General features: G+C 45.7%; 1 protein-coding gene across 1 annotated transcript in view; it reads left to right on the forward strand.

Annotated features, from left to right (window-relative positions):
• The window catches only part of LOC147888441 (Sodium Bile acid symporter family), a 266,247-nt gene that overhangs the window by 26,614 nt on the left and 214,809 nt on the right, over positions 1-24,824 (forward strand). The window contains exons 5-8 of the mRNA XM_087392161.1: positions 7,303-7,370; positions 23,456-23,534; positions 23,684-23,742; positions 23,830-23,898. Coding sequence (XP_087248287.1) covers positions 7,303-7,370; positions 23,456-23,534; positions 23,684-23,742; positions 23,830-23,898 — 275 coding nt within the window. The remainder of the gene's footprint in view (positions 1-7,302; positions 7,371-23,455; positions 23,535-23,683; positions 23,743-23,829; positions 23,899-24,824) is intronic.

The following is a 24,824-nucleotide window of genomic DNA, read 5'->3' on the forward strand; positions in this document are numbered from 1 at the left end:
GCTCGCCAAGGAGAGAATGTGGAGAGACTTGTGTGTATCCTTTGTCTACTATGGGGATAGACCTGTGTATTCTTGTGACTTGCGACTTGTGACCTGGGGACACGTCTAGTGATATGTACATTGGCCAACTCGGTCACTTTCTCATCTCTCTTGTCTCTTCCCGATATGGGGATTGTTCACCAGTGTAGGATTTTCTTATTTTGCTTATGTTGTGGAGTTCACCGGTGATTGTCATTTAGCATAGTGCACTCGTACGTCGTCGTTCACTGCAGTATAGCATACGACACTCGCACACTACTGCACGGTGCGCTCTGCACGATCCATTGCATTAGAGCACTGCAAAACTCATGCTTCTCACGCCAGTGGCCTTTGGCCTCCGGTAACACCTCCGGAAGGATAGGAACCCCTCCCCTCAAACACCCTTTCACAATTCATTTCTCTCTTGAATCGTAGCACCTGACTTTCCTCACACTCTCGTCATGTACCACGCCTTGTTGGTGGACATGGTGAGGGACGACACCCACGTAGTAGATATCAGCCCCCCGATTTCAGTGGCAAGGCAGCGCCATGGTAGATTTCTTATACTAGATCATATTCCTCTGACATGCTGTTCAACTAATTATATGCTTGTTGGCTCTCCATGTCGAGTGCGTGTAGTCTGCGAAATGTGCAACCCGACAGCAATCCTAGCGAAGATAGTCACTGCCAAATTTCCTCACACGATACTCCTTCCTTTGAACTAGGAATCGAGCCCTTTTGAGAAAGAGGCTGAGGTTGGCTCTGATACCAATGCAATTGTTCAAAGGCATCACGATTCATTTACTTCATGGACGAGGGAAAAGGGAACAGACAGAATGTGCAGTGCACCACACAATGGCCCAGGACCCAACGGGCTGGACCCCCAAAGGCATCTTATTCATTGATTTGAAAAAAGTACAAAGCTTGCAGGCTGAAGCTCCCAGATACGTGAATGAGAGATTACAAGAGAAAGAAAGAAAGTCTATGAATGTCCACGGGAGACCAACAGGTCTATGGGACCAAAAAAAAAACCCCATATAGTACATCTGCTTAGGGAGGGCACATGGCAGCTCCCAAGGAGTCCAAAAAAGTGACTCCAATTATTTAGAGTTCTTACATAATAGCCTGAAAACATAATCAGCCATACATTTGTTTAAGACTGAGAATCTTTTAGTTTGATATTTAACTCTTTAATGATATTCTTAAATTGAGCTCGCATGAGTTCCTCAGATTTCCATATCTTGGTCCCTTTTAACTTGTAGGATTGTCGGAGAAGCTTGACACATAGATCTTGTAAGTTGTGAGTTAACCGTAATAATAGCATGGCCTTTAGAGTGTAGGATATGGGTTGTAGCTTCATCTTCATCATCAAGATCCTCATCCTTGTCAACCGTCCAATCAATACTAGGCATGGCCGCTTTGACATGTGCTAGAGTATCACTAAAAGAGTCCTCCTCTTTGTACCATCCTTCAGGCAACTATCTGTCGATCAGGCATCTTCTCACCAAGCATTGCTAGTTGATCTATCAAATATTTGAGCCGATTTAAATGGTCATTTCTATTTTGACCCTCTCTCATTCCAAGCGGACTTAATGGCTAAGGCTTTATGTGTACTAGCACCTTCATAGGTGGACTGTAATGTCTTCCAGGCTTCCGTTTTCAGGTTTTTGACAATAGGGATTATGTTATCCTTGATGCTCAGATTTACGAGAGTGTGAGACTGTTGGCTCTTTTCATCATAACTCTCGAAATTCTGTCTTGGACGTGTTTCAATCCCATCAATTATACCTCACAACTTTTCAAGCTTGAATTTCCATATGCTATAGTTGGTTCCATAGCATCTTCTAGAATGGTAGATTCATTGGTTTGACTCATTGTGCCTTAACCGGCGTATCGCAGAGAATGTGCGAGTGCAATGTGTGTTTTAAGAGGGCAGATCAATCAAACTTAAGTAATGAAGTGACACCCAAGCAATTGATTGATTCTTTTAAATTGAAGCACAACCAAACCAGATACCAAATAGAAATAAGGATTAGGCCCTTATCTCTATTCGAAGCCGACCAAGGATGATGATGATGCTCCCCCTCGAGCCTAGCACCTCCTCCAAGCGCACTTGGTGCTCTTCTCTGAGTGTGAGAGGATCTCTTGGCTATCGTAAGCTCGTCTCTCAATGTGAGAGGATAATGGAGTATGGGATGATTACACGAGAGTAGATCTTGATGATGAGGATCAAGTGGGTAAACAAGGCCCACGTAATACGATTGGCAATGATTATTTCCCTTCTCTGTGAAACAACCAATCAATTAACTAGGTCATGCAATTGTAAGATGTGAAGCAAATACACACAAATAATATGTGTCTTCACAAGCCTCAATGCGAGGTGCTTGTGGATCTCAAAAAGCACAAAAAGCACCTCCAAATGGAGAGGCTTGGTGGAAATAGCCAATGGCGAGGCTAATGTGGCCTTATGACCACTCAAAACAGACATAATATCTTTCAATGAAGCTTACAGTGACCTCAGATGTTGATTTTAGTTGGAAAAGTAGACTGCAACGGCCTAATACAAAATTTTGACCAATCTGATTGATGGAGAAAACGTATTTTTTCGTCAACCTTTGCCTTGAAGTTTCTGCTTTTAATTGCACTATGGATACAAAGCCTATCCAATTTGTTGATCAAGATTTCCCACAAGCCTTTGCCTAGGCCTGTGTGCTGCTTGAATGTCCTGCCTTATTTTTTGTAAGATGAAGAAGGTCAATGATTAGGGCTTATCCCCCTTTTTTTTCAAAAGAGAGACTTTTATTAAGTATGAGCAAAACTCACGAGAGCAAGCTCTAAGTGAAAATACATCATGCAACGCATGAGAAAAAAAAAACTCCTCAGAAAGAGGTGGAAAACAACCAAGGTTGAGGCTGAAAATGCCATCTCAACCGTGTAGTAGAATCAGAGAAGAAAAGGGAGCCCCTCCACTCTCTAAAGAAAGTAGCCCTCTTAGTAGAGGCTGCACGAGAGAAGCCCTGCATGCTTGTTCAAATGGCCATCAGTGTACGTATATTGTTTGTCCATACATTGGCTAAAGTGTGAGAAGGTTGAACCTGAGATCCATCCAATGTGTATGTGCATTTGGCTCTCCAGATTTTCCATTCTGTCTATACAACTCTAAATGGTGAGGTAGGAACATCATCCAGAGAACATGGCTCAACGAATCAATAAGGCCCAAGTAGAGTCATTGTCTTTCATAAAAGATTTGAGGACCCAAAAGAGAGGCAAGCATTTGAGCCCCAAGTCATGAAGAAGGGGGGAGGAACACAAGTACTGAGAATCCTGGCTATCCTCCTCAAAATAATCCTTGCCTGTCTGAAAGGCAACAAGGACATGTAGGGTCGGGTCCAAACGTAGATCTCCGCAGGTTCACTGCAATCCCACCATGAATAGAAAGCCAAAAGAAAAGAGTGATGTTTTTATTCCTGACAGATTTCTAGAGTATCTTTCAAAAGTTACAGATTTCTAGAGTATCTTTCAAAAGTTCTTGTGTATGTCAGCAGAAATAGTCGTTTTCTTATGCCACAACCTGCAAGAATCACTTTTTCTTGTAAACTTTTCTACTTGAAAGACTATGCACAGTCTCGTCAAGATTCACGTCCATCTCAGCTTGTTAGAAATTTCATCTGCCTTACCCTCTATTACAATTCATTCGTCTGCTGGCACGACAATCTAAAGGTAGTTATGTTACTTGGTTGTCTCTATCTATTAGAATTACTCAGTCCTTTCCTTGCGTAGAGAGAGCTAGATATGATCCAAGATTCTCATTAATTGTGATCCATCTAGAAAGTGCCACACCTCATCCAGATTCGTTGCCACCATTTTTAGTGTGTGTTTGCAATCATGGGAGAACACACAAGTCTTGTGCAGATTTTCCATTATGGGACGACACACAAGCTATGCACCGAGTTTGGTACGTATCGGATGTAACGTGAGGACTAGGACTGGTTAAACGAAGTGCAAGTTGGCATTGAAGACGGGAATTGACTCATCTCCAATCATCCATTTCTCTACTGCCTTGTTTAAAGGTAAGTATAACACACCAAGGGGCTCTCTATCCCTCAATCACTTTAGTTTCTTTAAGTTTTGAACAATTTGGAGTTTTTAAATTGTAGTCTTGGGCCCTAGTGTATGAAAAATCATTGTTAAACTATAGTTTTACAGTCAGAGTTGTGAGTAGCTTTGGATGTTTGGGACTATGCGTGTACAACAGTGTTTTGGAATCCGGGTTATACAAATTCTAATTTTAGCTTTGGGTAGTGTTTTGGAAAGAAGGAAAAAGAAAGAAAAACAAAACAAACACAAGCTAATGTAAGTTGCATTAAAACTCCTAGGCTCTAATTTGATGTTAAGGAAGAAGCCTCATGGGTGGATCCCGTATGATCAGGAGTCTGGCCGACACAGCAGGTGTCGCACCCTACGGCCCATACATTGCCAGGTAGGATTGTGTTGTTAGAGGATGCCTTACAACAAATTTTGACCCCATAGTTACATGCTAATGTAGGGCAATCTGATCTACGAGACCATCTCGAGAGTAAAAAGGAAAGTCTCCTATGTAGCCTAAAACCAATATACATCGGTCTTATCCTCGTCCGCTGAGGGGCTCCAGAGACATCTAGATGCACTATTGGCTTTTTGCGTGTCTCATGACTTGAAGGTCAACTTGGGTAAAACCAAGGTTATGATCTTCAACACCTCCAGAGCAGCGGCACAAAGAGATCAGTTTACTTTTGACGGGGCAAACAGTTGAGATCGTTTCATCATACACATACTTGGGAGTTTTGTTCTCAGGACCTATCTTCACGATGAGACGAGCAATGCAGGCCCGCCTGAGTAGAGGTTACGCTTCCCTGGGCCGACTGGAGAGACAATGCTTCTGCTCGCACTTTCAAGACCCGCGGACCAAGGTTCTCCTTTTCGACTCCTTGGTCCGACCTGCGGGCATGTATGGTAGCACTTGTTGGGGACCAGACCTCTCCGACACAGAGTGGAAGCTTGTGTAGAGATTACAGGTTCTCCTACTTTCACGGAGGATACGCCGTAAGCCATCTGTCCCTCATCAGATCATTCAGGCTGAGTTCGGGGCATCACCACTGCAGTTAGATGCGACATTCCAAGCTATCACTTATCTCTACCACGTGCGCGCGTACAACTCATGTACCATAGGGTGACGCAGGCTACCTTGGTTGGCACTAGCATCTTCTATGACATTAGCAGCTCAGGGTGATTATAGATGTTGGTAGGCAAGCACATGCGGGTGGTTTGAGAGATTGGGTTTTGGTATAGACAGGATACCACCCTTCCAATACAGCATTGATGCTCCATTTGTCCCGTTCCGGGACAACGAATTCAACCCAATCATCTGGGAGGATCTTCTCCAGCTACACACATTTAGGACCTGGCTAGCACAGGTAGAGCTCCTTGTGAAGCTCAGTTTCTATCGGGACCACTGCTTGCACATTTCAATGGAGGGTTTCATCACCCCACCAGGGTACACCTAGATCCACCTACCACTTCACTCAAGATTGCCCTTGGACAGTTACGTGTGTCATAGCACCGACTCCGTATCGAGAGCAAGCGTGTAGAGGGGATACCCAGGGAGAGTCGTATCTGCACATTGTGTGAGCACTATGGGGTGGAGTCAGAGGAGCACTTCTTTTTCTGTTGCCCAGTCTACTATGAGCTCCGTGGACAATACCATTGCCTTTTCAGGGATGGATTTGAGGGGCTTTCTAGACTGCTCCTATACCCAGACCAGAGATGCCTAGTAGCTTTTATTCTCACGAGGCAGTCCGACATAGAGATCTTCTCATCAGATCGAGGAGACAGGAGTAGGGGACCGTGCCCGGCCCATCCTAGAGTACGGTCACAGAGTTCTTCCAGGCAGAGCAGGTCGGTATCACAGCCACGGTTAGCAGGAGAGGCAGAGACCCTGAAACTGAGACGAAGAATGAGTGGCCTCCATACATTTAGTTTGTAGAAGTGTAGCGTCATTGAGTAATGTGAATTGTGACGTAACACTTTCTAGATGATTATGCCTTTGGCAGAGGACCAGAATGGTGGGGAGACTTGGCAAGGGCCAGTGGGCCTTGACCCTTGAACCTTCAAAGATGAACACACATAGTGTGGAGGACAACCTTTTTTAACCCCAACCTGCCCATGATCTCCTATGCCCGCCGAGTGTTTGGACTGACCGGATGATGTCTCGACTGTATCCTAGATCAGTTAGTCACTTGAATAGGCAGTCTGTGGCACCGTATCAAAGGCGTTGCAGAAATTAAAGCAACAGTGCCCTTTGCTTCCGTGCCCTATACTCCTCAAGGATCATCTCGTGGGTAAGGCATATAAGCCATATGTTTACATGAGATATGGTAGCCTGGTTGACAAAGGGAGACTGCCTTCCACATAGAGATGATCTCCCTGCTCATTTGATGTGTGGGGAGACTGTCACGTGTTAGGATATCCATGGGTCCAATCCTCCTTCTACGCAGTGACTCTCTATTTTTTTGGAGGGCAATGTTTGTGAGGCCTCCTGCATGGAACACCTTGGTATCATGGTGCCAGTCTGGTGATTGCAAGTTCAATGGATATCATCATACGATTGAACCTTTCTTGAAGGCCTGGCTTGCAAGCTTCTTCCACACCCTCTCTGGTCAAGGAATCCGTTGATTGTATAGTCCTCAGCACTGATTGCTGGCAGCTGCTCTATCATAGGCAGTGAGTTGGAACTTGGTGAAGCAGGCTGCCTCCTTTTCTTAATGCCACCTCATGAGTAGCAGACTTGTATCATTTTGAAAGCGTTTAATAGAAGGTACTCTTTTTTTATGAGAGACTGGTCGGCACTTATATGTGGTTCTTTGACCAAGTTGCTACAGTTTTGGGACATATTCCTGTATGTAGGTCATGTGTGGGCTGATATGCCTTGGCTTTTATTGAGTTGCAGAGGTTCTTTGCTTGGGTTGCAGATGTTTTGTGACCATGCACCTACACAAGGGACATAAATTTTCAGTTACGTGAAGGTATATGTCCAGAGTACTCCAAACTTGCATAATATTAGGAGACAAACATTATGTGTTATATATTTAGAGTGATCAGACATTTGTCTGGTTGCCATTTATAGTCAAAGGTTGTGACATTGTGATGAAAGGCTTTGTCAACAATATCTGAAGTTATTTGACTAAATAGTGAGAATATGCTTTCAATGTAGGCTACTGACAAAATGTGGTATTCCTTTGGTCGAAGGTTTGTCTCTGCGTACGGGGGAGTTAAGAAAAGCATTGGAGGCATGGCCATCACTCGTTTTTGGACTGGTCTGTCCCTTCACAAGAGCAGCAGTTGTAGTTATCTGATGTATCTTCTGAAATACCTTTGTGTATGTTTCTTTTCACTGCTCTGTATCTTCAAGGCATGGTTGCAAAGCGGGTACAAGATGAGGTTTATTCTCTAGCTATGTGAAAGTGATATGATGTGTGTGTGTGTGTGTGTGTGTGTGTGTGTGAGAGAGAGAGAGAGAGAGAGAGAGAGAGAGAGAGTCTATTAACGTCCACGGGAGACCCAGAGGTCTATGGGACAACGTGAAAACCAGCTAGTACATCAGCTTAGGAAGGGCACAGGGCAGCTCCCAAGAGTGCAAAGGCAGTTCCATTTTATTTAAAGGCATATATATATAGCTGGCCATACATCAGTTTAATACCGAGAGTCTTTTGGTTTTGATTTAAACTCTTTAATGAGTGCTACTCCTTCACGATAGACTGCCCATTTACCGTCCTTCCTGGCAGGCCGAACCTTTGCTAACTCCTTTGCCGTATCCTTCAGTTGAGCTCTTATCCATCTGCAAGGCCCCCAATTCTGATTTTCAAAGCATTATCTAGCTGCATGTTCTTTAATCTCTTCCTGAAGATCAGCTTTGTTGACCTTTGTATCAAACTCCACAATCACTTCTTGCTTGGCTGTCTGCGCTTCAGTTTGAACTAGATTCTTGACTATAGAGACTAGGGGGGGGGGGGGGGGGGGGGGCAAGCATTGCATGACTTTACAACCTCGTCAATGACTTCCTTCTTACCAGGTCCTTCCAAGACTTGAATTCTAGTTATGGCACCCGCCAGCTGCATCCACAGCTCTCGTAACTGATCTTGTAGGAAGCAAATCTGTTCATGATACCCAATAATGGGTCTGTCAAAAAGACCACCTCATTCATAGATATGTGCATACGAGGAAGGCTTCTTGGCTGCAATTGTGGCATATCGGGGCTTTGCTATTGGAGTTTGTTGGAGTAGAGGGTTATTTTAAAGAGGAGGGTGGGCTGGACCATTCTTTGCTGGCCATATCTCATGTTACCCCCTGGCTGAGCTAACCCCCTAGTTGAGTTGGGGGTTCAGCTGAGCTAGGGGTTCCTAATTCAAGAGCCTGCCTACAACCCTGCTGCTGCAGTAGCGCTAGCAGTAGTACGACAGACAAGCTACGAGAGGAGCATGTAAGAGTTACAGGAGGAGCAGATGGGAGCTACGGGAGGAGCAAACAGGACAGCTACTAGTCAGCGACGAGGGATCAGCGACGGATAAGCGATGAGATCAGAGGGGATCAATGGACGGGATCAGCCCGATGGGAAGAGAAAGAAAGAAAGAAAGAAAGTGTATTATTGTCCACTAAAGGCCAAAATGGGCCCATGGGACATCAAGAACTCTGCATACAAGATAGCACAAAATCGAGAGAGAGAGAGAGAGAGAAAGAAATATTAACGTCCATGGGAGGCCTCGCGGGCCTATGGGACAAAGTGACACCAAAGAGAAAAACTCATACAAGCCACAAGGGGCTGAGGCAAAGGGCGCGCTAAGACCCTTTGCTGAATATTGTGCTGAAATAAAGAGAGCTCAATGGCTCAAGCAAAAACAAGTATAAAAATATCATATCATATCTGTTAGAACATGAAGTCAAAGTGAGTGTTTCTAGTGTGTTTTATTGAGTTCCAGAGTAGTACTAGACTACTTTATATCCTAGTATGCCACATGTCACTATGGGACTTATCCCATATACATATGATACCTAGAGTGTGTGTGCCTATTCTATAAAGGCATTGTACTTGTCTAGTCTTGTCATGTCAGTCAACATCAAGCTATCTACATGTGAGTATTTTGGTTATTGCTATTGCCTACTTCCATTTGAGTTCATTTCCATTATGCTTGCAATCTTTCCTTTCCATTCCTAGAGATAGCTTGCCACATGTTCCTTCATGTGGTATCAAAGCCTAGTTCCTAGCCCTCTCTTCCCTTGCTCTTCCAAGAGGATGAGGTGAGGGAGGCGAATGACGCTACTCTCCCTTCTCCTCCTTGGAAGGCTCCTTTCCAATCCTTAGCCTCACCAGTGTTTGGAGCTTTTGGAGGAGGTGATCTACATCGACCATCAGCCTGAAATGCCTCGCCATCAGCTACCCCTTCAGCCCGGACCTATGCCTTGCCATTGGCCGCTCTTTTAGCAGCTGCAAATCAGCCGTATGGACTGTACGGACTGGTGCGCCGTACAGCCTTCCTGCCTGTCCGCCATTTCCTGCAGAGCAACATGCTTGCTTTTCTCCCACATAACCTGCCCGCTTGTCTTGCCACTTTTTGTCCGCCATTTCCTGCAATAGACAACACATTTAGCCTCGTCCCTCTGGACCCCTCCCTGGATGGACCGGCTGCTGCAATGAGGAAGTAGAAGGGGGCATTGTCTTACCCTTGCCTGCTGGCAGGGGTGTCGAGGAAGAACCTGCTACGGAGGTGGAGAGGGAGGCGGTGGGGGAGGTAGGGGAGCAGGGGGCGGAGGGAGGGGGGCGGGTGGTGAGAGTGATCATAGCAGAAGGGGTTGGGGGGGGGGGGGGGGGGAGGGGGCGGGGGGAACCTTGGAGGGGGGGGGGGGGGGAAGTGGAAAGAAAGAGAAGGAGGGATCTGGAGGGAGAGGGGAAGGGGGAGGAGGAGGGATAAGGACGACCGCAGGCCCCCTTGCTACTGATCATGCTCGTCGGGGCTCTGGATCCGCTCCTCCGAAGTCGCTATCGGGCTAGCGTCCGTGGCTTTCGCCATCACCGCATCCGGAGCTCCTGGGGCTCGCTGATGATGCAAGGGTGAGTGCGGAGGCTGAACCACCAAAACGAGAGGATCATCTGGCTGGGTGGTGGCCCCTTCCACTAGGGGAGGTGGCTCTTGTTGTTCCTCCTCCGGGGCCTATCAGTCAACCCTGTCCCTCTCTCTGTGTTTGGCCCTCCGCCTGCGGCGCTTGCAGGCCTGTTTGCTTGGTTTCTTTTTCTTTTTAACCTGGGTCCAGTCCCCTTCGGAGGGGGTAACCTAGGGGGTCTAAGACTCCTACTGCTCCTGCCTGAGAGGGTGTTGGGCTCGGGTTTGCTGACTTTGCCTGCTCTGCGGGGGGGAGGTACTCGGCCATGGCCACGGGGGCAATCTGTGGCTAGGTGACCCATCAGTTTGCAACAGAGACACTGGCCTAATAACCCAAAAATCCCCCTGGTTGGCAAAGTGTACCCCCTTCAAGGGTCTCTAGAAGAATTAACTCTGGGAGGGACTCCGGGCTCTCAACTGCCAGTCTGATCCTAGGGACCCTGTCACTACCACTGCTGCGGCCGAATCTGGTGGAGACTCGAGCACGGTGCCAAATGCCCTACCAATGGAGGGGAGAATGGCTCTGTACTCCTTTGGGAGCCCTGGGAAGCAAAGCGTGATCGAGAAGCGGGGAACATGGTGTGTCGTGTCCATGTTCTCCACTGTAAAGCCATGGTATCAAGGAAAGAGGTACATCAAATGCGGGCCAAGGAGGATGGGGCTCTGCTGCACAAGTGTCAAGGCTATATCGGGGGGAGCTCAGCTGGATGAGGAAGATGCCTCTTCCATAGATGGTGACCTCCTGAATGTGATCGCCCTCTAGTGCCAAGCTCGCTTGGATCCACTCTCGCACCTGTCGCCTTGTGGGTGTGAGGCCCATAATTCTACCCACAAGCGCCTTGTCCTGAAGGGATTGAAATGCTTGCTGAACCTGTTGTTTGTTGGCTAGATAAAGAAGGACCTTAACGGTTGTGGTATTCAACGATGTTGCCATAGAGCCCCTCTGGCCAGACCAAAGGTCACCACCAAGATCTTCTTCCTTCTGACAAACATAAAAGCTCCTGTTGCTGTTGCTGGTGAAGAATGAAAGGAAAAAAGGGGCGAGGGGGAATGGGAATGGACAATGCGGGAGGGCAGAGGCGTAGAAGGGAGATGAAAGGAAGCGGACAAGACGGAAAAGTAGTGGGGGGGGTCAGGAAGAGAGCAAAAGGGAGGCGGAGGGAGAAGGAAGCACGGGGGGGACGGAGAGGAGGTAGGAGGGGGCGAGAAAGGAAGGCAGGGGTGAAGGTGAGAAGGGGCAGGAGGGCAGTGAAGAGAAGGTAGGGGAGGAGAAGGAGGTGAAGTAGGGAGGGGAGGGCGGGACGAGGCGGATGGCGGGAGGGCGAGCAGGCAGGGAGGTGGAGTAGGAGGCGGAGAGAGATGGCGAGGTGGAGCGGGAGGCGGGAGGGGAGGCAAGGCAGAGAGAGATGGAGAGGCGGCGGAAGGAGGAGCGGAGAGGAGATAGGCGATGGCCGAGGCGGGGCGGAGGGTCAAGGCGAGGCGGAAGACAGGGAGGAGGCTAGGGGTGGAGAGGAGGCTAGGGCCGGAATGGTGATGGCGGGCAGCGGGAGCAGCCAAGTCCGCTGCAGACGGGGATCATTACCAATTGCTTTTAGTGTCCTCTCTCAATAGATGGGCATTTTAGGTTATATTCGATGATGCTAAGTGTGCAGTCAGAGACAAAGAGAATGACTATGCTTTGATGTTGTCTGGCACTTTGTATCAGGGTCTTTTTCAGCTTGATATATATGAGAAAAGATTCAATCTTGCACTTTCAGTGAGCAGTCCCATTGCTGTGATGCAGAATGCGGAGTTATGGCATGCCAGGTATGGACACATGAGCTATGGCAGCTTAATGACACTTCAGAAGCATGCTATGGTTGATGCATTGCCTCCTTTGGAGTCACCTCCTCATGCATGTGAGGGTTGCATCCTTGGCAAGATGCATAGATTTCCTTTTAAGAAGGATGGTGCAGTAAGAGCTACTCGAAAATTACAGCTCATACACAGTGATGTCTGCGGTCCCATGAGGACACCTACTTTTGGTGGTTATCTTTATTATGTTACATTCATAGATGATTTCACCAATTACACTTGGGTCTATGGTCTTAAGGCAAAATCAGAAGTGTTTATGCATTTCAAACACTTCGTGGCTATGGTTGAAAATGAGACAGGACTCAAGGTGCAGACACTTCGCACAGATAGAGGGGGGGAGTATATGTCTCATGAGTTTGAGGCATTTTTGAAGGAGAAAGGCATCACACATCAGCTTACAGTGAGACTTACACCTCAGCAAAATGGTAAAGCTGAGCGCAAGAATCGCACTCTTATGGAGATGGATAAATGCATGCTTACCAGTAAAAAGTTACCTCACAGGTTTTGGCTCGAAGGCCTTATGTGTGCAAACTATATTTTGAATCGGGATCTCACAAAGGCTTTGAGTACAATCAATCCCTATGAGGCATGGCATGGGAGAAAGCCTTTGTCGGTCACTTCAGAGTTTTTGGTTGTGTTGCATATGCCCACGTGCTTGTGGAGTTTGGACACAAGTTGTCAAATAAGGCACTTAAATGCATTTTTGTTGGGTACAGTGCACAAAGCAAAGGCTATTGTCTCTACAATTCTGCTTCTCACAAGATTTTTGTGAGTAGAGATGTTATATTTTCAAAAAATTCAGCACATATACATGCTGAATTTACAATTCCAGCTTTTTCAAATGATGTTTTTGAGGGGATGCTTCCTATATTTACAGCAATCTCCTCCTCATCCACATGCCCCAATTCAGCCACAGGCTGATTTTGTACCTCCACAGGGTGTGGATGAAGTTGTCAGGCAAGAGATTCAAGAGATACACGCAGCCAAAACAGTCCCGAATAGGTTGCTACAGACTCTCAGGGAGAGTAAGCTTGAGGTCCCATTGCCTGGCAGGACTCGTAGTGTAGTAAGGCACGCAGGGGGGGCTCTTTTAGTTGAGACAGCTTATGCAGGTACCCTTCTTGATGAAAAAGAACCTGACTCTTTTGAAGAAGCAAAGGATAATGTGCATTGGATGCATGCCATACACAACGAATTGCAGTCCATTGAGAAAAATCAGACTTGGGATGTTGTGGACTTGCCACCAGGTAAGCATGCCATTGGTACCAAGTGGGTTTTCAAAGTGAAAAGGAAGCTAGATGGGTCCATTGACATGTACAAGGCAAGGCTGGTTGCCAAAGGCTATGTACAAAAGAAGGGCATAGATTATGAGGAGACTTTTGCTCCTACATCCCGGATGACCACCATCAGGTCAGTTATTGCCATGGCTGCAAATTTTGTTTGGAATGTCCATCAGTTGGACCTAAAAACAGCTTTCCTTAATGGGTACTTGCAGGAAGAGCTTTATGTCAAACAACCTCCTAGATTTGAACTTTCTGGCAATGCACTTCAGGTTTGCAAGCTAGTTACATAATAGTCCCACGGAAAGCACCCTCTACATCAAGAAGGATCGGGGGGATATTTTGGTCATCATTCTTTAATGCTATTCACAGGGTCAAATGAGGTAATAATTGCAGATTTCAAAGCTGAGTTGAAAGTTGAATTTGACATCACAGATTTGGGCATGTTAAATTTTTATTTGGGGATCCAGTTTATACAAGACAAGCGTGGCATTGTTATGTCTCAATCCAAGTATGTGCAGAAGCTCTTGGATAGGTTCAATATGCATGATTGTAAGCCTATAGCCACTCCCATGGAGCCAGGGCTGAAGCTTACTATGTATGGTGCAGGTGAATATATGGATGCCACACTTCACAGCCAAGCTGTTGGATGCCTCATCTATTTGTGCAATACACGGCCCGATATTCAATATGCAATATCTCAGGTGAGCAGGTATATGCACAGCCCAAAGACAACACATTGGTAGGCTGTAAAACGCATCTTCCGTTATTTGCAAGGCACAAAGTCTTATGGCTTGATGTTTCCCCGGGGGGGTGATTTGCAGTTGCATGCTTACAGTGATTCAGATTGGGTTGGAGACTATGATACCAGGCAGTCCACTAGTGGTAATTGTTTCTTTTTGGGCAAAGCTTGCATTTCTTGGCTGAGCAATAAGCAATCTACAGTGGCTACTTCCTCATGTGAAGCTGAGTACAAGGTGCGACAGTTGAATGTGTTTGGTTGTGACGTTTGTTCGTTGATCTTCGTCTCTTATTGGAGGGTCCTTCTCCAATTCTCACTGATAGTCAGAGTGCTATAGCAGTGGCAAAGAATCCAATGTTTCATGCTCGCAGGAAGCACATTGAGGTTCATTATCATTATGTCAGAGAGAAGTTGCATGCAAGGAAGATCAGTATGATCTATGTGTCAACGCATGACAATGTTGCACACATCTTCACCAAAGCACTTTCACGTGAGAAGTTTGAGGCATTTCGCATTGCCCTAAACTTATCTCCTTTTGGTGATTGATCACTACCATGTACACCACATTGGCATTGCAGGGGGGTGTTAGAATTATTATCATATTCTAGGCAGTGGCCAATGTATTGTAATAAGTAGGTTAGGGGCACTTTTCCCTCTATGAGGTTTTCCGCCTAACCACAGCCTAATCGGTAACTACAGTTAGTGTATAAGATAGGGTTTTGTCACTTAGATAAAACCCCTTACTTCTCTTTTGTACTTACTTCATTTTCAGTCCACTATTCAGTACACTTACGTTCAGCCCTCGTTCAGCTCACTCTCTCTCATGATTTGAAGGTCAACCTAGGTAAAACCAAGGTCATGATCTTCAATACATCTCGAGCCATCATGCGTCAGGAGCAGTCACATTTGCGGGGTCATCTGTTGAGATAGTTTCATCATACACTTATCTTGGGGTTATCTTCTCCGGACCGAGCTTCACTATGAGACCCGCGATGCAGGCACGCTTGAGTAGAGGGTATGCCTCATTGGCCAGGCTAGAGAGGCAGTGCTTCCGCTCACACTTTCAAGATCCACGCACCAAGGGGTTGGTTTTTGACTCCTTGGCTCGCCCAGCGGGGATGTATGGCAGTCCTTGTTGGGGGCCAGACTTGTCGGATACAGAGTGGGCCCGTGTGGAGCGGCTACGGGTTCTCATGCTATCACGGATGATTCATGGTAAGTCATCCGTTCCTCACCAAATCATTCAGGCTGAGTTTGGGTCACCCCCTTTACAGCTAGATGCTGCATTTTAGGTCATCACATATCTGTACCGAGTTAGGGAATATGGGGATTATACCTCGGGGCGTAGCAGGCTACCATGGATAGCTTTATGCTCTTCTATGGCACTTGCAGCAGGAGGAGATCAAAGGTGCTGGTATGCACGTACAGAGAGATGGTTTGAGCGACTGGGGCTCCACATGGATAGACTACCTCCCTTCCAGTATAGCATGGATGCTCCGTTCTCTCCCCTCTTATCACACGAGGTCAACCAGGTTATCCGTGAGGATCTACTACAGCTACACACTTTTCGGACCTGGTTGGAACCAAGTGAACTCCCAGTGAAGCTTAGCTTCTACAGAGATCACTTCTTACATATCACAGCGGAGGGTTTTATTGACCCACCAGGATACACACAGATTCACCTACCCCACTCGATGAGGATCTCTCTTGGGCAGTTCCGAGTCTCTTCACACAGACTTCGCATCGAGAGCAGCAAAGCAGAGCGACTACCAAGGGAGCGGCGCATATGCAGACTATGTGACATACAGGAGGTTAAGACAGAGGAGCATTTCATCTTCAGGTGTCCTGTGTACTATGAGATCCAAGGAGGTTTCCACTGCCTCTTCAGAGATAGTTATGGGATTTTAACCCATTTCCTCTCCTACCTAGACTAGCGGTGTTTGGCAGGTTTCATTCATGAGGCACTTAGACACCGCGAGAGGATACTCTGAGCACGGAGACAGGAGCAGACTTCTTCCTCGATTGATCCCTCTCAGAGCTCTATCACGGAGTTCTTTCAGCTAGATCACATGGACCCCAACGAGATGAGGCCTCGACATGACCGTGACCCGTGACCCGACAGCTCAGACAGAGGGTCGACACATAGATCACACTTGGAGACATTCCCTCCTTGTTTAGAGTTGGAGCCCGACCGATGGGGGTCACAGTAGCCCTGGTTAGACGTAGAGCTACGACCAAGAGACGTGCCAGGACCGCACCTCTGAGTGGCCGACAACACTCTATTGCCGACTTCATGTCTCCACTGCCTCATCCATCCTGATATCTTGCTGTTGTTGGGGATGACGATGATATTGATGATGATGCTGAGATTGATATATAGTCGACCACCGACATCACTATGTTGTAATTAGGACTTAGTATTGCCATTCTGCATTTTTGGCATTTTGCATTTTGCATTGGTATGGACGCTCGTTTAGTAGCTCCACTACCATAGCTCGTTGTATCAGGATTTTCACAGTCTCATAGACCCATCGGTCTTCCGAAGACTTTAATAAACTTTCTTTCTTTTCTTTCTCTTGCTCATCACTCTTGCTCTCCATTCTGCTCACACAATAGGGCGTGTGTCGTCGCATCTCCAGCAGGTAGAGACCACGTAGGCCTGATCATGAAAGTAAATATGTCAACAGAGTGGCCCAGAACTATGACCCTCCTAAAAGAGACATTGATACCATCCTCGGATCTCGTAGTAAAGTGGGCAGGTAAATAGGAAGTGCTCCATTGTCTCCACCTACACTAGCATGCATAACCTGCAAATTTGTTGCTCTCTAGGCATGCAGTGGCTCTCCTTGCCTCAATCCTCATCTGGTGGTAGAGATCCATTTTTTCCCAATGGCAATCCTCAATGTATGTTAAACTCGTTGATCTTCAAGATACTGGAGTCTGATAATCACTCCATCCTTTGATAGTCTTTGTAGGGACGAGAATGGAGAAGAGTTGTAAACACAAGAGAACAAGAAGTGAACACAAGTGAACTCCAACTGAAATGTTCAACCAAATGAACTACAAGTACTTGGTATATATAGTCCAAGTACTAGAGCACACTAAAACTCCAAAATAGACTTAGTCCTAGTCTATCCTACACCACCATATCATTGTATATGTCTGTACAAATCCCCCCTCAATGATATGGCTGAAATGCTATGGAATGATATATAGTCCAAGTACTAGAGCACACTAAAACTCCAAAATAGACTTAGTCCTAGTCTATCCTACACCACCATATCATTGTATATATCTGTACAAATCCCCCCTCAATGATATGGCTGAAATGCTATGGAATGATCTCAGAAGCACCTGAAGTATCTAAAGTACCATGGTTGCACAAATTCATCCACATGTGGATATAGAAACCTAAGGGAGTAGAAAAGAAAACAATGTCATTTTACACCCCCCCTTGACATTGTTTGAATGTCTTGTATCCCCGAGCCATGTCGATGCCGTGTGAAGAGAGGCGCTGATAGGCTTTTAGTGAAGATATCTACCACATTGTCCTCAGTGGAACAATATGTGAGATCAATGAAGCCATCTGTTATACAATCCCACACATAATGATAGTGATTTTCTATGTGTTTCATGCGAACATGAAATACATGATTGTTTCCAATAGCAATGCAGCTCTGGCTGTCACAGAAGATCGGAGTTGCGTTACCATCCTGAGCATGATGCAAGTCATGTAGGAGATTCCTTAACCACATACTTTCCATAGTGCCTGAATTCGCAGCTTTGTATTCTGCTTCACTAGAGGAGAGAGACACGCGGTGTTGCTTCTTACTAAGTTGCCATGAGATGCACGTTGAGCCCAGTGAAAAGCAATAGCCAGAAGTGGACCTGCGACCATTGATGTCCCCTGACCAATCTGAGTCGGTGAAGCCACTGAAAGAAATGTCACCATCTGAAGCATAATGCAGCCCATAGGAAAGTGTACCTTGTGGCATAGGCAATGTCTGGCCATGTGGAGCACAAGTAGATCAAATTGCCCACCAACTGCCTGCACAATGTGCCATCAAACTTTTCAGCTGTATCATGCTTACTCAGCTTGATTCCCTTTTCCATTGGAGTGGCCACAGGCTTACAGTTATCTATCTTAAATTTCTGCAACAACCCCTTCCAATATTTTGTCTGTAACATAGAAATCCCCTCTTGGGTTTGCCAAAATTCAATGCCAAGACAGTAGTGTAAGAGGCCCAAATCTATCATGTCAAAAGTCTGACACAAGACGGATTGCACTGCTGCAATTTGCTGCAAATTACTGCCAGTGAGTATGATGTCATCGACATCACTCCGAATCATCCTGGATCCCATAATCACCTATAACCTCTTAAATCACCTCCAATCAATCATTGCTGATAGGTCATTCCCCTAGAAGGGCACTGCATACATGGTTGTCATCCTCACAAGTGTATCAAATAGCCACCCCTTTGTCAAGGGTCCTGGAAGTGGCTGGAAACACTTTTGCTCTAATCAAGCCCGAATTCCCTACCCTCGTGTAAGTCGTGCCTTAGTTGCATCGTGAAAACTGGCCTTGTGAAGACTACCCCTAGATAGGTGTATGACTACACGATCTCCACTAGCTCCCCTTGGTTAGTGAAGCTATGTCGATGGAGTATTGCTCGTGAGGTGTTGAAAATCATAATCTTGGCCTTGCCAAGATTGAGTGTCAAGTGTCTCTCACTCTCTGTAAGAAACCTCTAGGGCCTCTAGATGTCTTTGCAAGCGTGCTGCTCGGGAGGATAAGAGGACTATGTCATCTGTGTACATTAATATCCGTGTCTTCAAATCGGCAAGCAGCAATCCTTCACCTTGTAGGCAGTCGATGAAAGTCGTGATCTCATCAATGTAGAGTTCAAATATTGTCGGTGAGAGGGGCATCCCTACCTCACTCCGATCGTGCTCTCAACCCAATCTGACAGGCCTCGAAGGGCATGTACTTTCCCTCTGACTGATTCATATCTGACAGGCCTCCAAGGGCACGTACTCTCCCTCTGACTAACTCATATAGACTCATCACCCCCAAATCATATCTCTTGGGATCTGCATCTCTTGAAGTTGCCTAATCATGTGGGATCGTGGGACTGAAAAAGGCCTTTTGAAAGTCTACAAAGAAAAATCAAAGACTTTCTGGGATCTCGATCTTGCCTCCTTGATGATGGCTCGTAGAGTGAAGATATGGTCCAAGGTGGAATGTTACCTCCAAGATCCAGTCTGCCACAAAGCTTCGTGTCCCTATGCCTTTGTGTAGGAGTTGATCTCTCTCTCAAGTATTGATCCATACATCTTGGCCAATGTTTGACCAACATGAGAGTACGGTAGTTCCCAGTGTCCATGGGATCCCCTGCTTTGTGTATCAGTATGATGGTAGTGGTGCTCCAAGCAAGGTGGAAGCTATGAAACCACAACATGATTGAACAATTGTGCTAAGATCGGAGCCAAGGCCTCCTGTCCATGCGCAGAGTGCGCAGTTTGCAGACCCTCGTGGTCCTAGGCTCTCCGGTTGTGGAGCCGATGTAATGCAGCTCGCACATTTTGTGCGGTGAACAAGATGGACGTGGTGGGCTTGGGTAGGGAGGAAAAGTCAGGTGGTGCATGGATCGGAACGTCATAGGGTGATGTCGCATAAGTGTGCCAGACACCTGGATGTGTGATGGGAATAAGTGGCTTCCCCTCAAAGAGAAGCCCTATGCATTAGTGGGGTCCCCTCCTCAAAAGGATCGGATCACCTCTTCCATCCTATGTGAGAGGAAGCCTTGCTTCTTGCAGCATGTCAGGTGATGTGAGATCCATTGTGCCTTCAGTGTTGTCATGTGTCGCAAATCCTAATCCCGTATGAGGTGAGATCTCATCTCTCGAATCAAACCATGGGTTCTAGGGCTTTACTAGCCCAATACTTTGAAGGCTATCACCCCATTCTAGCTGAAGCGCTCCCCCATCATTAAAGGGATAACCTACGGAGTGTGCAAGAGCCGATTACTCTATCCTGCGCAATTGATCTCGAATTTTCGAATTGATTGAATTTGTTAGGATTGAAGCGGAAAGTGCGAACTTGAATTATTATTATTATTATTATTATTCCACAGAAGCACTCTTCCCAGCTGGGTGGTGTGTTGTGGATCAAGTAATGGGAAGGGATCTAGCGGCGGCTTCCGAAACCACTGATATGAGAGTGTCTGAGGCATGGGCGAGGTATGCATCATCTCCAAGGAAGGCCAGTAGCTCATGAGATAGGTGGCTTGTAGATCACATCAAGAGCATGGTCAAAGTGTATCTGCACACAAGGGGAGGCAGTGCGTCCCATCCTATAGCTGACATGGTGGTCGATACACTAAATGCTGGGTAGGAGTGGTCTACACCGAGTGGAAGGGGAGAAACAACAAAGTCATGTACTTATGGTCTATGTGGAGTGCCATGCTCTCAAACCACCTGCATGTACGTGCATACCATCACCTCACCCTATAGTACGTGCATACCATCACCTTTGGTCACCCTCACATTATGTCTTTTTGGACGGTTGTTCTCGTATTGCTCTAAACTGTTTGGAAGGGGAAGTAGGCTTCGGTATTGGTCTAGCAAACTAGGAGGATGAATAGTGAGAGGAGGGGAGAAGCTACACGGTATTAGAGGGGGGGGCGAGAGAGACTATCAAGTCTAGAGATACACAGAAGGAAGGGATAGTATGCAGGTAAAGGCTAGGGAGGTTTGGTGCACCCTCGGCCAAGAAGAGAAGTAGGAAGAAGGGAGAAGTTGTTGAATAGGCAGCTAGAGGAGCTAACACGGAATCAAGACTCGAGGTTGGGAAATGGGGAAAGTAAGTTTGGGAAAATCCAAGAAATTAGAGGTGGTGGAAGGGAAGGCATCTTTGGAGAGTTTGGGCTTGACAACGAAATCACGGGAGATGCTGTTGGAAGAGAGGAGGGTGGTCCACATTTTCTCACACCTACTTGTGTACTGAGCAATGGATCTTGATGGGGCTGATCCAAGGCTTCTCTTAAGACATAGGAGGTTGTGGCTCAGTGGGGCTTCTCTTTGGTGGCTGGTGCATCCTACAAACTTCAAGCAGACCTTACTTGAACATTCTCTTGACAATTTTGGTATTGTCGTGGAAGGACTGCCACCTCTTTGCTCCTCTAAGATGTAGGGAAAGATGGATCCATAACAACTAGGCAAAGCTTCAACACCCATAATCGATGAGGACTGAGGCTACTTTCCTAGGGCGCTAAAGAACCCGCACCAAATCTAGCACTGATGGAGGAAAGGATATGCTTAAAAACTTAAAATCATTGGATATTTGGGGATTTGGTGACGTGTCTCCATGTCATCAATTGTAAAGCCATAGTACTAGGGGATAAAGAATATAATATGAGGTCCCAAGTAGATAGGGAATCTTTGTAGCAATGTTTGGGCCATCTGGATGGTAGAGAACTGAATGACAAAGACACATTAGATGGTCACCTCTTGGATGTGGTCAATTCCCAATGCAAGGCTTGCTCGTACCTTATCTTAGACTTGATGTCGAGTGTGAGTAAGGCCCATGGGGCACCCAATCATTGCTTTTTCATTTAATTCTTGTACTACTTACTCTACCTACTTCTTATCTATAAGAAAAAGCAAGATCCGACAGGATGTGGGAGTCGAGGATGCTACCATTGGAGCTCTTCTAACCCGATCGATGTGGGTTACCTACCAAATCGTAAATCCACTAGGACACCTTCTACTAGCTCAGAGGGTGGAGGAGAAGGAAAGGAGGTAGAAGTAATGAGACAAAGGGCAAACCGAAGTAAGAAAGAGTGACAAAAGAGTGGCAATGAGAGAAAAGGAGAAGGCAAAAGGCCTTGGGACGACCGACATCAACCTAAGACTGACCATGAGAAGGACATGAGGGTAGGAAGTAAGGATCCCTGTGAGTCGATGGTCCAATGAGCTGACCATCTGAGTGAGGGGGCTTATGTATGTTGCATGTGGGACCAACTCCATCTGAGGATAGAAGAGGTGCTCTCAGTCGTCGATAGTCGACCTAGATCTGGTGAGGGCTGGCGCCATCAAGGAACGAAGTGAGTAATAGAGTGTTGTTGGTGCTCAACTAGTCCAATTTGCTGAGCCCCTCTCTCCTCCTTTGTAGTCTTCATGAGGTAGCCAGTAGTTTTACAAATGCCACCGTCACTCCAGTGTTACGTCTCTTGTAGTCAAATATAAAGAGGAGATGCTTGTGGGCCTCATGTGAGGGTCCACGCAAGGGCGGTTTTGTCATGTTGTGCTGTTTGGGTCCCAACTACGTCGCGTTCACTGCTACCCTTGGCTCGAGTCACTAGAAAATAATTTTATGATTGTGCTTTGGCTAGACTCAAATGGGCCCTCCTGGTCTTTGCTCTGTGCTTATCTCTATGTTGCTGGGCCTCAAGGAGGAAAGTCACCACACTCGATACATCCGGTGAATTGTCTGCTACCAAGCAAAGTGGGGGAGGACAGTGAGGCCAAAAAGGAGAGGAGAAGGATGTAAGGAAAGGGTGGCAGGGAAGGGAGGCTAGCAGGGAGCTAAGGATTTACAATTGTCCTTGGCTCATCTTTGGGAAGTTTGTAAACTGTGCATATCAACATAGTTCCTTTCTTCGAGAGCCGCAAGAGCGGTATGGTTCAGCTTCAGAACTATGTATGATGTTGTAATATTGGAGAATTTTTACATTTTATAAAAAACTTTTGCCGAAGTAAGGATGAGATTGTCAAGGCCATCTATGGCCACAAAAAATGTGGAATACAATTTTCAATATGCAATTTGCACTAATATAAAAAACGGCGACAAGGAGGAGTAGGGAGCTCAGGATTTGCAATTGTCCTTGGCTCATCTTTGGGAAGTTTGTAAATTGTGCATATCAACGCAGTTTCTTTCTCCGAGAACGGCAAGAGCGGGATGGTTTAGCTTCAAAACTAGGTATGATGTAATATTGGAGATTTTTTGTATTTTTTTTTTCAAAGAAAGGAATCTTCTATTAAAGATTTTTTGTATTATACAATAAACTATTGTCGAAGTAAGGATGAGATTGTCAATGCCATCTATGACCACAAAAATGTGGAATATAATTTTCACTATGCAATTTGCACTAATAGCTGTTTACTAGGGCGACTAGTCTGTTTGGCATTGTAAGGAGATACCTAGTTTGTGATCAAGGATGTGCATTGTGTTCTTTTTGTGTCAGTATTGCAAGATTTTCAAGTACTCAACTGCTTGAAGAGCTCCAAGGATTCAACTATTTTTCATCTCTTTTGTTGCATCATTCAATGTTTTGTTTTTCTAACCCGCGTATGTTTTACACATCTATCAGGTCTCTGTTCTATTTTTAACCCCTTTGATTGCGGCTTTGGTTTTACAAGTTAATTTGGTTCCACGTGAGCTTGTCACTGGTAAAATTATATGTTTCTTTGAAATTCACAGACGGAACTTATAATTGTAGTAAATATTTATAATCTCTTTTTGTCTTACATGAGTAGGTCAACTTGACTTCGTTTACTTTTAATAAACCTTCTTTAAATGTGGTGGATTGGTTCTTTAGGTTTGGCTATATTTTGTTGTGTACCGACAACATTATCAAGCGGAGTGGCTTTGACTCAGGTACACATTGTTGATGGTTTCCATTTTTTATCTTTTATTTAACCGTGGGGTTTACCTATACAGTTGTACATTCTGACATTTGAGCAGGTAGCTGGAGCAAATACAATCGTGGCTTTATCTTTGACGTTATTGTCGAACATCATGGGCATAGTGACAGTAAATCCTCTCTCTCTCTCTCTCTCTCTCTCTCTCTTTGTGTGTGTGCGTGCGCGCGCGCACGCTTAGCTTAGCATATCTGAGCAAGCGCCTTAGCGTACCCTTTGCTTCAGCCCTCTATGGCTTGTATGAGTTTCTTTCCATTTGTTATCCTTTGTCCCATAGGCCCGTGAGGCCTCCCGAGGACGTTAATCTCTCTCTCTCTCTCTCTCTCTCTCTCTCTCACACACACACACACACACACACACACATTTTTGTGAGAAGAAATATTTTATTGTTGTAAAATAATGACATTCATATTTACTTCAAAAGCGGACTAACTCTACTCAACTGAAAATCTCAGTATAAGCTATATATACATCATGATCAATCAAATGAGTCTGAAAGCAATCATAAAACGATTGCCGCAGAGATCGTTTGAAAAAAACAAAAGATGGAAAAGTAGGATCACCAAAGACTCTATGATTTCTGTCCATCCATAGAGTCCACACTGCCTAGTAGCGCACCCAAACAAAAAATAAATCGAAACCCTGTCTAGCTAGATGAAAACCACACACACACTCTTTTTTTTCAAAGTGAAAATTTTGTTGCTTTATATTACAAGAGAGCTTCCCAGAAAGGGGAAGCTGGACAATACATCAACATAAAATCTCAGTGTAGGAAAAATATACATCAGAATCTATGTATTGAGTTTGCAGACAATCAAAGCGAGATTGTTGCAAAGATCTACGGAAAAACAAGAAAAAGGATAACTGAGGATCACCAAATACTCTATGATTGCAATCTATCCATAGAGCCGAGAGTGCCCAGTATCTAACCCAAGTAAAAGCAAATCAAACTCCGGTCGCTGTGGATGAATGCTAAAGACCAAAAGAATTTTCCAAAAACAACATTTTTTTTTTTTTTCATGAAAAAGACTTCTATTA

Source organism: Dipteris shenzhenensis, chromosome 21 (genome assembly GCF_047967505.1).
Source record: "Dipteris shenzhenensis isolate YYH24624 ecotype China chromosome 21, Dip_SZ_1.0, whole genome shotgun sequence".
Classification (NCBI taxonomy): Eukaryota; Viridiplantae; Streptophyta; class Polypodiopsida; order Gleicheniales; family Dipteridaceae; genus Dipteris; species Dipteris shenzhenensis.